This window comes from Herpailurus yagouaroundi, unplaced genomic scaffold, assembly GCF_014898765.1.
Source record: "Herpailurus yagouaroundi ecotype Mexico unplaced genomic scaffold, PumYag 200, whole genome shotgun sequence".
NCBI classification, from domain to species: Eukaryota; Metazoa; Chordata; class Mammalia; order Carnivora; family Felidae; genus Herpailurus; species Herpailurus yagouaroundi.
The window spans coordinates 1,646,906-1,664,096 of NW_024412431.1; the positions used below are offsets into that span (position 1 = coordinate 1,646,906).

At 46.2% G+C, this 17,191-nt stretch overlaps 1 protein-coding gene across 3 annotated transcripts in view; it reads right to left on the minus strand.

Moving 5' to 3' along the window:
* Positions 1–17,191, minus strand: part of MUC16 (mucin 16, cell surface associated) — a 92,318-nt gene that overhangs the window by 40,930 nt on the left and 34,197 nt on the right. For all 3 annotated transcript variants that reach the window (XM_040449798.1, XM_040449797.1, XM_040449799.1), the window contains exons 9-21: positions 16,735–16,907; positions 13,599–13,634; positions 13,328–13,393; positions 12,550–12,674; positions 12,386–12,453; positions 10,958–11,130; positions 8,958–8,993; positions 8,648–8,713; positions 5,529–5,653; positions 5,367–5,434; positions 2,221–2,393; positions 1,568–1,603; positions 1,291–1,356 (exon numbers count right to left, since the gene is read on the minus strand). In XM_040449798.1, the coding sequence (XP_040305732.1) occupies positions 1,291–1,356; positions 1,568–1,603; positions 2,221–2,393; positions 5,367–5,434; positions 5,529–5,653; positions 8,648–8,713; positions 8,958–8,993; positions 10,958–11,130; positions 12,386–12,453; positions 12,550–12,674; positions 13,328–13,393; positions 13,599–13,634; positions 16,735–16,907 (1,211 nt within the window). The remainder of the gene's footprint in view (positions 1–1,290; positions 1,357–1,567; positions 1,604–2,220; positions 2,394–5,366; positions 5,435–5,528; positions 5,654–8,647; positions 8,714–8,957; positions 8,994–10,957; positions 11,131–12,385; positions 12,454–12,549; positions 12,675–13,327; positions 13,394–13,598; positions 13,635–16,734; positions 16,908–17,191) is intronic.

The window sequence follows — 17,191 nt, forward strand, 5'->3', positions numbered from 1 at the left end:
AAAGTGGGTGATGGGCATTGAGGAGGGCACCTGTTGGGATGAGCACTGGGTGTCGTATGGAAACCAACTTGTCGATAAATTCTATTAAAATAAATAAATCATTAAAAATAAATAAATAAATGAAAATATTTTTCCTCTGAAAAAAATGAAAAATAAAACTAAAAAGCAGAAGTACAGAGTGTGGCATGTTTATGTGCTGAATAACATGGTTACCTTAAATTTTTTTTCATGTTTATTTATTTATTTTGTTTTTGTTTTTGTTTTTTTTTTTCCAACGTTTATTTATTTTTGGGACAGAGAGAGAGACAGAGCATGAACGGGGGAGGGGCAGAGAGAGAGGGAGACACAGAATCGGAAGCAGGCTCCAGGCTCTGAGCCATCAGCCCAGAGCCCGACGCGGGGCTCGAACTCACGGACCGCGAGATCGTGACCTGGCTGAAGTCGGACGCTTAACCGACTGCGCCACCCAGGCGCCCCATCATGTTTATTTATTTATTTTGAGACAGAGAGAGAGTGAGCGCGAGCAGGGGAGGGGCAGAGAGAGACGGAGAGAGAGTATCCCAAGCAGGCTCTGCACTGTCGGCACAGAGCCCAACGTGGGGCTTGAACTCCTGAATTGTGAAATCATGACCTGAGCTGAAACCAAGAGTTGGACACTCAACTGACTAAGCCACCCAGGTGGCCCAAGAGCTCTGTGCTGACACTGTAGAGACTGCTTGGGATTCTCTCTCTCTGCCCCTCCCCAGCTCATGCTTATTCACACACTCTCTCTCTCAAAATAAATAAACTTAAAAAAAAAAAAAAAAGAGTTGGATGCTTCACTGACAGTCACCCAGGGGCCCCATGGTTATCTTTTACAATTATTATCAATTGTAACTGCATATTCAATTCCAGTCTTAGTACACTGTCAACTTGGTGAGGGGAGGGACCACATCTGACTCAGCATCTTCTCCCCTCTGCCTGGCACAGGTCACGTGCCCAGTGATGTCCATCGTATTAAATTCCCTGGTAGTCCCTGTGCTGTGTGCTTCCATACATTTTCTTTCAACCTTCACAACGACCTTATGAGGCATGATTATTCTTACTTGGCTGATGAGGGCGCTGAGGCACTGAGAGGGCTGGTCAATTGTCTAAGGCCAATGCAGCTGGACAGATGAGGACACGTTCTCTGCTCTTGAGGAGGTCAGAGCAGAGCAGGGGAGCCCATGGTAGCTCCAGGGTTTTTTCTTGATAACTTCCAGATATAGATTTGAGACTCCTCACAAGGAGCTGGAGAGAGAAGTAACCTACCTGTGGAGCTGGAGAAGTGGGCTGGCACCATCGAGGTCCCTGGGAAGTGCACAGGGGTCACAGGAGCTAAGGATGAATAGTCTGGAGTAAGAAGGGGACTCAGGGGAGTAAGAGTAGGGAGTCTTTCCTGTCCAGCTAGAGCCACTGAATGTAGAAGGAACTGGGTAATACCGTCAGGTCTCCTAGCCACTTCTCTTCCCCAGGCCCTGGGGCAGGGGATCAGTGGCTGTCCACCAGGGGTCCACAGCATGTAGTCATCAGGGCTTTGGGTACTCACCACTGGGTGTGGGGGCTGAGGTCCAGTGGGTGTAACCTGAAATGAGAAAAGGAGACAGAACTGGGATGCAAGCAGGAAAGAGAGGTCCATGATATAGCCCAAAGCCCACCAGTCCCTACCCCCAACTAAGACTTCAAGTCTATGCAGTTCAACAATTGTGATTCAGGGGTAACTTTACCTTGTTTCTAAAAGGCTGAGAAATCAGAGACCCGGTCCCCTGTCTTCATGAACTTGCAATTTATTTGGGAAGACAAATACACTAACATTTCTAGAAATGGGGTTGTCAACTGTGCTTTTCAGGCTCCAGAGGGGATTTTGAGATAGACACTGACAGGGACAGAGATGGCCAGATCTTTGAATAGCCATTGACTTCAGCCAGAGAGATACCCTCTTTTATCAGTCTGGATAAAGACTTTGTGGCCCAGACAAGTATATAAATCACAGCCCTGAAATGCAGGGCTGCAAAGAGAAAAAAAGGATTTGCAAACTGGAGGACCTATGGGGGTCCTTGACTCATTAAGGGATATCACGCAGGTGGAGAATAACACATAGGGTGGGTTCTATGATGAACTGGAGAGTTCACATCCCTTGCGGGCGGGCGGTGGGGGGCAGATTCTTAGCTTTAACTTGTGGTTACAAAAAAGGTTGCTCACCATTGACATAGAGGCTGTTCTTGTCCAGGGTGAAGGAGCCCAGCTGGGTGGCACCATGGGTCTGATGGCTCAGCTCCCAGTACAGCTTCTCTCTGTCTAGCTTAGGACCCATGGGGTCAGGATGGTGAGTACAGACAGCATCAACTCCAGTGGCTGTTCCCTTTTTCTCAGGCCTGGGCAGGGAAAGACACAGGAAAGGGGAGGTGGGGACTCCAGGTAGGAGCCCGGGAAAGCCCTACTGAAGGAGGGACAGAGAGAGCAGAAGGGCTAGTGGACAACCTGGAACAGCCTTGGTGCTGGGGGAGGGTTGGAAATGATTAGGACAACCAAGGTCCTTGAGCACAGAGGATATGCAGCATCTCCAAATACTGATGCCTTGTGCTGAGCTTTAAAACGGAGCTAGAGTATATTATTCTAAGTGAAACAAGTCAGTCAGAGAAAAACAAATATCATATGATTTCACTCATATGTGGAAGTTAAGTAACAAAATAGATGAACATAGGGGAAAGAGAGCAAAAATAAGATAAAAACAGGGAGGGAGGCAAACCATAAGAGACTTTTTAAAAAATGTTTTTATTTATTTTTGAGACGCAGAAAGACAGAGCATGAGCAGGGGAGGGGCAGAGAGAGGGGGAGACAGAATCTGAAGCAGGCTCCAGGCTCTGAGCTATCAGCACAGAGCCTCACATGGGGCTTGAACTCACGGACTGTGAGATCACGACCTGAGCTGAAGTCAGCCGCTTAACCGACTGAGCCACCCAGGCACCTCCAGAGACTCTTAAATACAGAGAACAAACTGAGGGCTGCTGGAGGGAGGTGGGTGGGGGATAGGCTAAATGGGTGATGGGCATTAAGGAGGGCGCTTGTTGGGATGAGCACTGGGTGTTGTATGTAAGTGATGAATCACTGAGTTTTATTCTTGAAACAGATGCTAACAACAGATGCATGATGGAGAGGACTTAGACAAGGTAAGAAAAGGCAATATCAAATTGCTTAAACCCCAGCTCTGCTGCTCAGTTGCTGGCTGACTCTGAGGAAGTCTCTCAACCTGTCTGTAGCTCATTGTTTTTTTCATCCATCAAATGAGGTAATAGGACAGACCCTACAGCACTTAGCACTAGTAAATGCTCAGTAGAAGACAGCCATTTTTATTAGGCATTAAGAGGGCCAAAGTTCTTGGTGTGAATGGACCTTGCAGTGAGAGAGACTGAGCCTTTTCAAAGAAACAGTGAGGTCAGCAGGCAGCCTTGGGTGGAGAGGGGCATGAGGCTGTGTGGTATCTGAGAGCTAGAGAAATCTCAAGGCCAGCGGAAAGGGGAAGACATAGCATTGTGGCTGGAGGACAGTGATGTCTTTGGAGCTGAGGGCATTCCATCCTCAGACAAAAGGTCAGTGATTGGGAGATCTCACACAAAGAGTAAGGTGAGCCAAGTGCACATGTGGGGGCTCCCACATGCTAGAGTTATTCTCAGTACCTAGGTCTAGGCAAGGTCACGAATAATTTACTGTGTGTTCTTTATATGTTAGTTCCTTTGCTAACTAAGCACCTTTCATTTTAATCCTCAGTATGCTCACACAAATTCTTTCCTTCAGTCAGAAGTGGAGTCTGTTTCGGGGTGCCTGGGTGGCTCAGTCAGTTAAGTGTCTGACTTCAGCTCAGGTCATGATCTTGCAGTTTGATCTCATGGAGTTCAAGCCCCGCGTTGGGCTCTGTGCCGACAGCTCAGACCCTGGAGCCTGCTGCTTCAGATTCTGTGTCTCCCTCTCTCTCTGCCCCTTCCCTGATCACACTCTATCTCTGTCTCTGTCAAAAATAAATAAACATTAAGAAAAAAAAAGAAGCAAAGAGATTCCATCTCTTGAATCTGGGCGTGGCCATAGAACTGGAATTGGCCAATGCACGTTCACAAATGTGATACAAGCAACGGCTTGGAAGGCACGTGTGCAATAGGGCTTGCCATTTCTTGCTGCTCTTGGAACTCTGAGCGTGTGAATGAGCCCAAGCTAGCCTTCTGGAGGATGAGACAATGTGGAGGAGAACCAAGGTATCCCAGACAGCAGCTGACTGCAGACACAGGAATGAGCCTCATCTGACATCAGCTGAGCCAACCCAGGCAGGAGAATCTTCCAGCAGAATCATGGGCTAACTTTGTTGTACAAGAAAGCAAATTGAGATACTTCAGCTGACAGGTGAGAAGGTAGAGGCACAGAGATGTTAAGTAACTTGTTCAGGTCACACAGCCTTGAAGTAGGAGAGGTAGGCCTGTCAGACTCTAAATAAAACTGCATAGGGGCACCTGGGTGGCTAAGTTGGTTAAGCGTCCCGACTCTTGGTTTCAGCTCAGGTCATGATCTCATGGTTTCAGGAGTTTGAGCCTCGTGTTGAGCTCTGTGGTCATAGTGTGGAGCCCACTTGGGATTTCCTCTCTCTCTCTCTGTCTCCCCCCACCCCACCTTTTCTTCTCATGCTGTCTCTGTCTCGGCCTCTCTCAAAATAAATAAATAAACTTAAAAAAAAACCCCACTATATAACCACTGTACTTTACTACTCAGTGATCCCAAGTCCACCTCTGAGAGGTCAGAAAGCAGGATTTGGTCACTGCTGGCTAGGTGTTACAGGCAGGCCAATCATTATCAAAAATTTGACATAAGCAGGAGAGAGAATTATGCATCCCCTAGAGCAAGGTTTCTCAACCTTGGCACTGTGCACATTTCGAGTCAGATCATTCGTGGCCCTGAGAGACCATCCTCTGCATTGTAGGATATTTAGCAGCATCCCTGGCCTCACTCACTAGATTTCAGTAGCAACTCCCACCCTTGAGTTTTGACAACAAAAAATGTCTCCAGACATTGCCAAATATCCCCTGGGAGGGAAATCATTCTTGGTTGAAAACTATGGCTCCGTTGTGATAAAGCCAGCACGGCTGACCAGTTGTTTTCTTGATGAGTTCCAGAAGAAAGATCTTTCAGAAAAGTTCAACCTTGTCACCTGGGAAGGGCAGTCCAAGAGGATTCTGCATTTTCTGGTTAGGAATGCAATGTGAGACAGACCGGCAGTTGGTGGTCAGCTGTTCTGGGATGATGGTCCAGCTCGTGGTCCCTCTGCCCCCTGCACATGGCCTGCATGTGAACTCTGGAGTTCTCACCTGAGCAAGGTCAATCTGCAGCCATAATAGAGGGGCCCAATGCTGCTGTTCTGGAACAAGGGTTTGAGCTGGGGATGAAAGACATGGAAGTAAGAGGATGGGCTGAGGGGCTGGGAAGGACAAAAGTAGGCACTGGAGGGCACGCATTGGAGGGGCTCTCACCAGACGATTCAAGATCCTCTCTACAGAGTTGAATAGCTCAGATCCTGGGGGCCCCATGCCCTCTGTGTAGCGCAGGTTGGTGATGGTGAAGTTGAGGGTGAAGGGCACCAGAGACAGGCTCACACCTGCAGCCAGAAAGGGCGAGAGGGACTCCATTATGATTCTCTGGTGGGGATGGCTGTAGGTGGCAGATCCAAGGGTGGCCACCGTATCTGTGTCACCCTTGCATCCAGCCACATTTGGCCTCCAACCTGGACGGATTATTTTAGCTGGAAAAAGAACCTCAACTCTTCAGCCCAGTGTGTCTAAAGAAAAACAGTTGGTGGACATTTGGGTAGGAGGAAAAGAAGCAAAATCACTCTGTTGCCCCCTGGGGTGGAGGTCTCCCATTGTCCTCTGACCTCACCACGAGAGAACTTGCAACCGCTGAGTGGGCCTGTCTATTCCCCCTGAGAGTGACTCCTGTCTCAGTTTCACTAAACCGTCTTTGAAGAGTGGATTTTACATGGACTGACCACATCTCCTAGTTTTCCCTGAACAGTCATGTGGCTTGCATGTAAATATTAATTAGAACCCTCCCTCTCTTTGTCAAAAGTGTCCCATAAGACAAACACAAACGCAAACACAAAAACACTGTATGGTCATCCTGGGGTTAGGGTGTGAAGAATCGAATGCCAGAGGTCTGAACTGGGTGACAGTACCCTTTACAGATTTCATCTGAGGAGCACCAACTGGGGGCCAGTCTTTGTACTGGGCATTTCATTTCTGGCCTCTCAGCTTACCCTGACCACAATCCTCAGAGTCAAGTATTACCAGTTCCATTTTACAGTCTGGGAAACTGAGGCTCAGAGAAAGTAAATTTTGCCCAAGTCCCACAAATGAACAGCACAGCTACAATACCTTTTTTTTTTTTAATTAAAAAAAATTTTTTTTAATGTTTATTATTTTTGAGAGAGATAGAGACAGAGAGCAAACAGGGAAGGGGCAGAGAGAAGGAGACACAATATCCGAAGCAGGCTCCAGGCTCTGAGCTGTCAGCACAGAGCCCGACGCGGGGCTCAAATTCACAGACTGCGAGATCATGACCTGAGCTGTAGTCGGCTGCCCAACTGACTGAGACACCCAGGCACCCCTACAATACTTTTTTTAACTCAAAAGTAGGTATCTTTCTGTTTGTACAGCCATGCTTATAGCAGCATTATTCACAATAGGTGAATATTATTCACAGAATATTAGAATTCTATGCTGACAGCTCAGAGCCTGCAGCCTGCTTCAGATTCTGTGTCTCCTTCTCTCTCTGCCCCCCCCCCACTCACACTCTGTCTCTCTCTCTCAAAAATAAATAAAAATGTTTAAAAAAACTGAAAAAAAAATGACATCTTGCCATTTGCAACAACATGGATGGAGCTAGAGTATATCATGCTAAGCAAAATAAGTCAGAGAAAGACAAATACCATATGATTTCACTCATACGTACCATTTAAGAAACAACACAAATGAGCGAAAGGGAAAAGAGAGAGAGAGAGAGAGAGAGAGAGAGAGAGAGAGAGAGAGACCAGGCAGGAACAGACTCTTAACTATAGAGAACAGACTGATGGCTGGCAGAGGGGAGGTGGGCGGGGAGATGGGTTAAATGGGTGATGGGGATTAGCGAGGGCATTTGCTGAGATGAGCTCCGGGTGTTGTACGAAGTGCCGAATCACTAAATTGTACACCTGAAAGTACTCCCACACTGTATGTTAACTGGAATCCAAATAAACAACAAAAAGAAAAGAAAACCTGCAGTAGACGAAGCTACAGTAATCAAGACAGTGAGGTACTGCATTAGGACGGACAGGTAGATCAATGGGATGTCATTGAAAGTCTAGAAGCAAAGCCTCACATTTATGGTGAATTGATTTTCAACCAGGGCGCCTGTATAATTTAATGGAGAAAGGAAATTTTTTAAATAAATGGTACTGGCATAACTGGGGGAAAAAAGCAATCGGAGCTAAAACTTGCCCCAATTTCTTGAAAACATACATTTTCAGATTCAGGACGCTTCAAAAATCCCCAATAGTATAAACTCAAAGAAAAACCATGTTCCGATACATCATTATCAAACTTCTGGATACCAAAGATGAAGAAGAAATCTTGAATGCATCTACAGAAAAAATGACGTCATCAGTCATGGAATGACTTGGTCTGTAGCACATGCCAGGCTTGTAGGAGCTAAGCCTGTTACAGAAATGGTTGAGTTGATCAGGGTGAACAGTAGGGACTGGAGAATGCGCATTCTGTCTAAAGCTTGAGAAAAGTTTGCAGTGTCTCGACTCATAAAACCAAGAATTCCAGAAGACAGAATTCAAATTACAGCTCACCAGCTTGTATCCCATAACTCTAGATGCACATGGCAGGATTAAAGGTCGGGGATGCCCTGTCTTGGTCATGACATAAGTGTGAAAACTACCTATAGACTCAAATTTTAAAATAAATCTTAAGGGTTGGAGTAAGACAAGTTTCCTGACATAAATCAAGCCCTTGTTTCAGGTTCCTGGAGACTCAAGAGCCCTTAGACCCACATCTGGGTCAGATGAGGAGACAGAGCAAGAATCGAGTCCAGGACTAAGATCCTGAATGATTTTTCTGGACGTTCAAATAAAATCCACAAATGTGGACATACGCAAGATTGCTACATTCATTCATCCAACCAGTCAATCAGTATAAAGTGAGTGCAGACTAGGTGCTCAGCTCCAAGGTGACAAATACATAAATACTGAATAAAGCAAATAGCAGTAAATTCCATCAGAAAATACTCATGGTTGTGGATAGTGAAAACCTGTGGTCCAGGTATGTATTCAGATGTGCTACTTCCTATAAGAGGGTCTAGGAAGGTCTTTCAAAGAAGGTGAGATTGAGCTGGGATCTGAAAAGCAATGAGGTGCCAGGTGTAGTGGATCTCCAGGAAGAGCTGATATAAAGTCCAGAGGTTAGGACACTAGAGAACAGACAGTGTCTGATGTGGCCAAAGTTTGGAGAGTGAGGGAGGGAGTGAGTAGGACATTCTGAGGGTGGGTGGTCTACAGGAACCAGACTGTGTGGAGTTGAAGTTTTATGGGTCCCAGAGAGTAGGCTCCTACCTGTAGAGCTGAGGATGGGGGGCTGAGATGTGGAAGATTCTGGAGAGAATGTAGAAGTCACTGGAGCTGAGAAAAAAAAGAACAGGGGAAAAATTATAAAGTCCCATCCTGAATGAATGGGGGACTAAAGATATTCATTAGAATTTGGTCTTCTGTCTTGACTCAGAGCAAGACCCTGGGTGGGTTAGGGGCTCTTCTGAGTCTGTAGCTAGACACTTAGGGCAGGAGAATTGGCAGCTTCTCTCCAGAAGAATGTGTTTTGGGGAATAAGGGTCCAGTGGGCATTGAAATTTCAGTCTTGAATACTCACTGCTGGTGGTAGGGTTCCAGTACCGGTGGTTATAACCTGCAGAAAGGAGTAAAGGACTGTTACAATGGGTAAGAGCTAAGGAAGGGGTAGACAGTAGACCCAGAGATGAAATTCATTAGCAAACTTGCTGTGATTTATAAATGAACAATAATGGCTCCTACATTTCATTCAGTGCCCTCATGTGGCTTATCCCTTGAAAATAGTGATGAACATCGTTCCCATTATTATTGCCAAAATAAAAATACAATAATAATAACTGCCCCTTTTTATTGGGAATGTACTATGCACCAGAAATAATACTAAACAGTACATTACAAGGTAATGTAATTACAAACAAGAGTGTTCCAAGGCTTATCCACAACTTTATCCTTGCTCTCTCAGCTTCTCTCCCTTCACAAAATTTTATGATAGTACGACTTTATCTTTCTAGCTTAGTTTCTGGCGGGGGGGGGGGGGGGGGGGTTGGTGGTGTTTAAGTGACAAAATTGTGGCCATTAGAGAGAGCGGTCTATGGAAGCAAGATGGAGGAGAGGGAATGTACATGTGGTTTGGAATATTAGAGAAACTTTGGGAATGGGCTAGGATAATGAACATGAGACGAGACTTGGAGGTCAGATGGATGGCATAAAAATTGGAGTCTGAAAGGAATTGGGGAGAAGAGAATTTTTCATCAGTGTTTCTCTGGGTCATGATCATCTCCTTGGATGTTCTGTGAGGGGTGGGAGTCATTTTGGACCCAGAGGAGCCCCATGATTTACTTGGGTTATTCCTGTGAACTATCTCATTTGACCATCAGGAAAATCCTGCATGGTATATATGTTTATTCCATTCTGTAAGTGGGACATTAAAGCCCAGACGGGTTGCGTGGCTTGCCCAGCATCACATAAAACAGAGATCTGTCCCTTGCCAATCACTGTCAACCACCGTTTTAAGGAAATATACAAGCTGATATAGAGGGGACATAACTAACCAAGCATTAGGTTAGATTGTTAGGCTAGAGATCAGTTATGCCCCTTCCTATCCTGAGATTTGAGGCTTTCTCTATCTGGATGGTCTGTGGTGTTGTCTTGTAGTTAGGAACTTGGAGTTTAGATTCAATCTCCAGTTTGTTTGAGTCTTGACCCTGTCAGGCATGATGGCTGGATTATCTTGGGGAAATGACTTCCTGTCTGAAAGCATGATGGCTGTCTCCATAAAAATGACTGTAACAACTCACAGGGTTTTTGAGTAAGATCAATGTGAGATAATACCTATAAAAGACTTTATCACAATTCCTGGCACATAAGAACCTTTTGATAAGAGTTAGCCGCAATTGTACTTACTATTCTCAGCATTAGCATTGCTGTTAGGGGCATTGTTGCTAATGGTGTTGTGTAAGTAGATATTATTCATGGACTATTTGCTAAGTGTGATGTTATCTCATGAAGACTGTGTCATACTGACTGGTCTGTGGGCACTTAGTAAATTGGTCATCATTGTGAGAGAATGAAACGGGGTGAAGGCTGAAATGGTCACCTGCTGCCCATTTGGAAAATTTAACCACACAGGTCTTTATCACCCACTTCTTTTCCTAGAGTCTGCATGTTGGTCTCTTATGGGAAGCAGTGAAAATGAGGAAGAAAAAATGTTATTCCAGGAGGTGAAAAGGGAAAGGAAATCAGTTTCCCATGATGCGTTAGGCATTCAAAAATGAGTCTCCAAGGAAATGCTAGGTTTGCATCGGAACCATCAATCTGTATACAGCAATTTCCCAAACTCAGCATTATTGACATTTTGGTCTAGATAACTCTTCATGGTGGAGGGCTGCTCTGTGCACTGTAGGATGTTTAGCAGCACCCTGGCCTCTACCTACTAGATGTCACTAGCACCGCTCCAGGTATGATGTGAAATATCTCCAGACATGCCAAATGTCCCATGGAGAGCAGAATTGCCCCAGGTGAGGAGCACTGGTAGAGAGAAACATGGGGCTGGGAGATCCCAACTACAGCACAGACACTCACCATTGACATAGAGACTGTCTCTGTCCAGGGTGTAGGTGCCCAGCCAGGTGACACCGCGGGTCAGCTGACTCAGCTCCTGGTACAATTCTTCTCTGTTCAGCCCAGGGCCCGTGGGGTCCGGACGATAAGTGCAGGTCACGTCCACTCCTGTTGTTGCTCCACCCTTCTCAGTCCTAGGGCGGTAGGGACGTAGGAATAGGGACATCCTGAGATGTGGGAGAGTTACATACTTTGCTCACCTCTTGCCTTCAGCCTGCCCCACCCCCAGCCTTGGCCTTATGACATCTCTCTTTACCGGGTCTTGTCTGGTTTCTCACACACATTCTTTTCTGGGACCTTCTCATCCAGGTATCTTCCTACTCCTTAAAGTGGTTAATCTCCAAGGCTTCATCCTCAGCCAACTTCTACTCTTTTGGACTCGTTCTTCTTGAGTCATATGGTTCATACTCATTGGTTCAGCTATCAGCTTTATTCTCATGGGATCCAATCTTACTCTCTGGCCAAGACCCCTCTCCTGAGCTCTGGGCCATGTCACCAACAGCCCCAAGGATGTCCTTCAGACTTATTATATTCCATTTGTCCCAGATTAAGTTTATTAATTCCCCCTAAAGACACAGAGTCTCCTCCTTCTGCCATGTTTCCATATTGGGGCCAGAACCAAACATGTGGGAGGCATCCTGGACCTCCCCTGTCCTTGGTCCCCCCATCCAAGCAACATCTAGGTGAGCCCAACATCTCACTGATTTCCCCACCTCCTGTCCCATTATCACATCAAATTTTCCCATACCCATATCTACCTGTGTACTACTTAAAATAAATGACATTACAGCAAGGTTCTGCTTAAAACTCCATGAATCCCTGCCTGATCTGAGATATGCCAACCCTTGAAATACTTCTGCCAAAATGTCTTCTGGCAGTTCTTTTGGCTAATGATCATTCAGCTCAGGCATCACCTTCTCCAGACTGCTTCCACTCAACTCCCCCACATTCAGCTAAAATTCCATCTTCCAGGCTCCTATGGCTTCCATGTAGTGCTTTATCGTTGTACTAATCCTGTTACTATTATGTTTAAGTTCATATGGCTGCCCTCCTCTCCATACTGTGGGTACCTTGAGGGAAGAGTCCATGACTCAATCTCTAGGTGCCCTTAGCACCTGTCACAGGGCATGGCCTGAGGTACCTCATTTCATTTCTGACCAGTCAGTGTGAATGCTCCATGGCTCTTCTTATCCAAGTAACTTAAGACCTTTATTGGACTGCCACCTCTTTCAGGAAGTCCTCTCCGACACACTCAGCCAGAGGGGATGCCTTCCATCTGAATTCTTGGAATTCCATTCGAAGCCATTTATGCGTCTTCTAGTTGCCATGTTTAGGTCCTCACCGCCAGGTGAACTTGCCTGTAACCGTTGTGAGGGAGGGGAGTCTCACCTGAGCAAGGTCAGTCTGCAGCCAGAGTACCGTGGGCCAATACTGGTGTTCTTGAACAAGGGACCAAGCTGGGGAGGAAGGAGAGAGAGGTGAGCATGAGGGGCTGAGGTCACTGGGTGGGGTAAGGACAAGGCAGGCCAGGGGAGGCATTGTGGGGCTCTTACCAGGCGATTCAGGGCCCTCTCAGTGGAGTTGAACTTCATGGAGCCTGGGTGCCTCATGTCTGGGGTGCAGAGCAGGTTGGTGATGGTGAAGTTGAGGGTGAATGGCACCAGGGCTGGGCCCACAACTGCAGCCGGAGGGAAGGAGAGAGAGGAGACCCATCACAGTTATAGGCCTGAGCTATACATTAGGGGGAAGGGACTAGTGCCATCTCTGTCCATAGCATCCCGTAGGTGAGGCCTGAGATATCCCATCTGGGATACCTCCCTCCTCAGCCAGCCAAGGGAGGACCTCCATGTTAGATGTGTCCTGTCAGCTCAAAAGGAAACCTCAATCTTCTCATCCCAGAGTGTCCCCAAAGGCTGACCTGTCACAGACATTTTGGTGGCAAGAGGAGGCACCAAGACCTTTTGTGCTCAGATCATGGGCCACAAATTTCTTGAGAAGTCAAGAAAGCCAAACGGTAGTAATTTCCATGAAGGAAACGATCACAGAGATAGAGATTAGATCCCACCTGTGTGTGGAATATGGGGACATGATGCTACTTTATGGGAGGAAGTCTGAGCAAAAGCTGAGCTGAATCTGGAGGACAACGGGAGATCAGGAACAGATCTGAGTTCCCATTACATAAGAGCAAAGGCTCTGAGGATGGGAGGATGTTTGGTCCCTGAAACAGAAACAAGGCTGGTATGGCCAGAGATGGGGGAGCACAGGAGACAGGCTGGAGATCAGCCAGAATGGGAGTTGAAGTTTCCTGGGACTCAGAGATCAGACTCCTACCTGTAGAGCTGGGGGTGGGGGGCAGAGATATCGACGGTCCTGGAGAAAATGTGGAGGTCACCAGAGCTGAAGGAAAACACAACATCAACATAAATCATGAAGCAGTAAGAGGACAGGGCTGTTGATGGGAACTTGTGTCTCTAATTGGTGGTCTGGAGCTGCTCTGGGGCTGAGAATCTGGGAGTGGGATACGTGGGTACTCTCCCTTAGGAATGGGTGCAGGGAAGAAGTGTCCCAGGGACGCAGGGACATCTGGGCCCTTGTGACTTACTGCTGGTGGTGGGGGTCCAGTACTGATGGTTATAACCTGCAGAGAGAGCCAGAGAGGAAGAGGAAGTCAATGGGAGGAGGTGGAGAAAAGGGTGAGGGGTAGGACTTGAAACATGGACACAGACCCTTCTCCAGTGCTTTCTCTGAGACTCATCAAAGATAATGATGGCTGCTCTTTATGAGTTAACTGCCTGGTACTCCAATGCTCAGGACTGTTTCATCCTCTGTATCATTAACCACAAAGACCACAATAATCAAAATACCCCCCACCTTGTTGGGGGTTCATGAGGTGCCGGAAGCAACAGCAACCTCATCAGATGAGTCATAGGAACAACAGCTTTATGCGTTTCCAGCCTTATGTGTGTTTTCTCCACCAATTAAATATAACTTTGTCCTTGATCTCTGAGTTTTTCCTACTTCTCTGGTTTTCAGAAACAGCTTGGTTTTTGACACAGTTCCTGGATTTCTGTAATGTTGAACGAGGGAGAGAGTGAGATAGACAGACAGACTGGGGAGTCAACCAGAAAGCATCAAGTTGGAGAATAAGAGGGAGTGGGGAAAAGAGGGTCTGAATAAGTATGGTTCTGGGTCATAGATTGGATCCTCTCTGAGGCTTGGTAAGCAATGCAAGTAAAACTTAGACTTATTTTATATCTGATGGTCTGACTAGGTTTCTTGAAATGAAACTCTTCTCTGAGACTGGACCCGGTAGAGGGAGCCCTGTGCTTTACTTACATTACTCAGGTTTTATCCCAGTTGACCTTTACAATAAGCTTAGGTGAGGGTTTTAAAAATTCCATGCTAAAAACAGACACTTCAGGGCCATAGGGGGAGCAAAAAAACAGGACCAGCACTTAAAGAAAGACCTGTAAATCACCCAAACCCACACTGTCAACTACAACTTTAAGTAACTCTCAAAGACTATTGAAATACAATACAGATTTTATTTTATTTATTTAAAAAAAATTTTTTTTTTCAACGTTTATTTATTTTTGGGACAGAGAGAGACAGAGCATGAACGGAGGAGGGGCAGAGTGAGAGGGAGACACAGAATCGGAAACAGGCTGCAGGCTCTGAGCCATCAGCCCAGAGCCCGATGCGGGGCTCGAACTCACAGACCGTGAGATCGTGACCTGGCTGAAGTCGGACGCTTAACCGACTGCGCCACCCAGGCGCCCCTACAATACAGATTTTAATCCAGATAGAAAGAAAATGTCAAAGGCAATCCATAGGGGACATGATTGAGCTTTAGTTTAAATTGTTGTGTTAGAGGCTCCTTGATATGCCTTCCCATCCTGAGATTTGAGGCTTGTTCTAGCTGGGTTAGTCTGCAGTGTAGCCTTGTAGTTGGGGTCCCTTCTGGGGGCCTTAGAGCCAATTTAGGGTTTGCGTCATGATGTTACCATTTATATAAGGTTTCTGATCTTGGGATAAATAGATGTCCTTCCTTGATCCTTGTTTGCTCCTCTGTAAAATGTACATAATGCCTCACAGAGTGCTGGACAGGATTAGTAAGACACAATATACACAATGTTCCAGATCACAGGCATCCCTCAATAAATATTAGCCTTTAGTGCAGGCGTTACTGTGGGTTTTGTTGCTAAGAACGTTGATGCAGAGGGATTTATTGCTAAAAACATTGCTAACAGCTTTATTGTTTGCTTCTCAGGTGGGTTGTAGTTCTGCCTGGCCCCTGGAGGATGAGTAAAGGGCCACAAGCTGTTATAACAAAGAGAAAAAAGTGGATCAGTCCCCACTTTGGGAACTCGTTGCCTGTTGGGGAGGAGTTAACGTCAGCAGCCACTGCGGGCTTGCTTTGTCCTCTTCCTTCTCTGACGTTGGGTTTCTGTGAAAGGTCACTGCAATGAGAGACTATGGAGAGAGCCTTTATTTCCAGACCTTGGAAGTTGTTCTGTGAGCATAAGGTGTTGTAAGTTTGAATCACTATACTGTACATCTGAAACGAATGTAACACTGTAATGTTAACTAACTGGAATTAAAATAAAAACTTAAATTAGGGGCACCTGGCTGGCTCACTCGGCTAAGCGTCCGACTTTGGCTCAGGTCATGATCTCGTGGTTCCTGGGTTCGAGCCCCGCGTCAGGCTCTGTGCTGACAGCTCAGAGCCTGGACCCTGCTTCGGATTCTGTGTTTCCCTCTCTCTCCATCCCTCCGCTGATCATACTCGGTCTCTCCCTCTCAAAAATAAATAAACTTAAAAAATTTTTTTAATAAAAACTTAAATTAAAAACATAAAAACAAATAATAGTAGGACTTAGAGAAGAATTAAACGAACATGGATGTTCACGCTGCTGATATTGGAGAGGCTCCGTTTATGCAACCAGAAGACTGTAGTGGTGACAGGTTTATCAGCATTCACAAGAAAAGCTGTGACAGAAAAGGTGAGAATATCTAAAGGAGGTAGCATCCACAGACAAAAGTTCACATTAATGAAATTTTCAGAGATAAATTACCACACTGAAAGCACACAGGGCAAAATGCTGGAATCTGATGGAAACTTAGAAAGCGATATGACAGTTCACCCTGGTACAGAAAAAGATGTGCTCTGTATTATAAATGATGTGATGAGAAAAAGGCAAATGCAGGTCCTAAGAATTTTCCAAAAGAAAAAAAAAAAACGTTTTGTTCTCAAAGTTTCTCATGTTAAAAAATTTTTTTAATGTTTATTTGCTTTTGAGAGAGAGGGGGGCGGGAGGGGCAGAGAGAGAGGGAGACACAGATCCAAAGGAGGCTCCAGGCACTGAGCTGTCAGCACAAAGCCTGACACGGGGCTCAAACTCATGAACCGTGCGATCATGACCTGAGCCGAAGTCAGATGCCCAACCGACTGAGCCACCCTGGTGCCCCAAAGTTTCTAATATTTAAAATGACAGGTTATTAAATATTAGTTTTACGAAAAAAAAAAAGAAGAAGAAGAAAGGAGGAAAGGAAAGAAGGAAATAAGGAAGGGAGGGAGGGAGGGAAGAAAGCTCTGTAGGTGTTCTGAGAAAAGAGAATTCCCCCATGGAAATTCTAGGTTGGCCCAGAACTATGAACCTGGGTACTGAGAAATTGCACTGCAAGGAGACCCCATCTGGGACTCGGGAGGAGACCCCAACAGCAGTAGAGGTTCTCACCGTTGACACAGAGACTGTTCCTGTCCAGGGTGTAGGGGCCCAGCTGAGTGATGCCATGGGTCTGCTGGCTTAGCTCCTGGTAGAGCCGCTCTCTGTCCAGCCTGAAGCCGGTGGGATCTGGGCGGTAGGTACAGACTGCATCTATCCTGGTGCTTGGCCCATCCTTCTCAGCCCTGTGGAAGGAAGGGCACGGGAATAGGGACATGCAAAGACACTTGAGAGTTGGCTACTCTTGACAGTTGTGTCCTTCAATTGTACCCCTTGATGTTTATGTTAGCACTCTTCTCTGGGTTTCATCTACTTTCTCAAACACATCTTCTTCTGTCTCATATGGGGACCACCTCGCCTTCTGAAATGTACTCTTCTCCAGGGCTGCTCCATACCTAGTCTTCTGCTTTTGCTCCCCAATCTTTTCTTCACTGGTTCATGCTCATTGTTTCAACTACCAGCAGCCAGT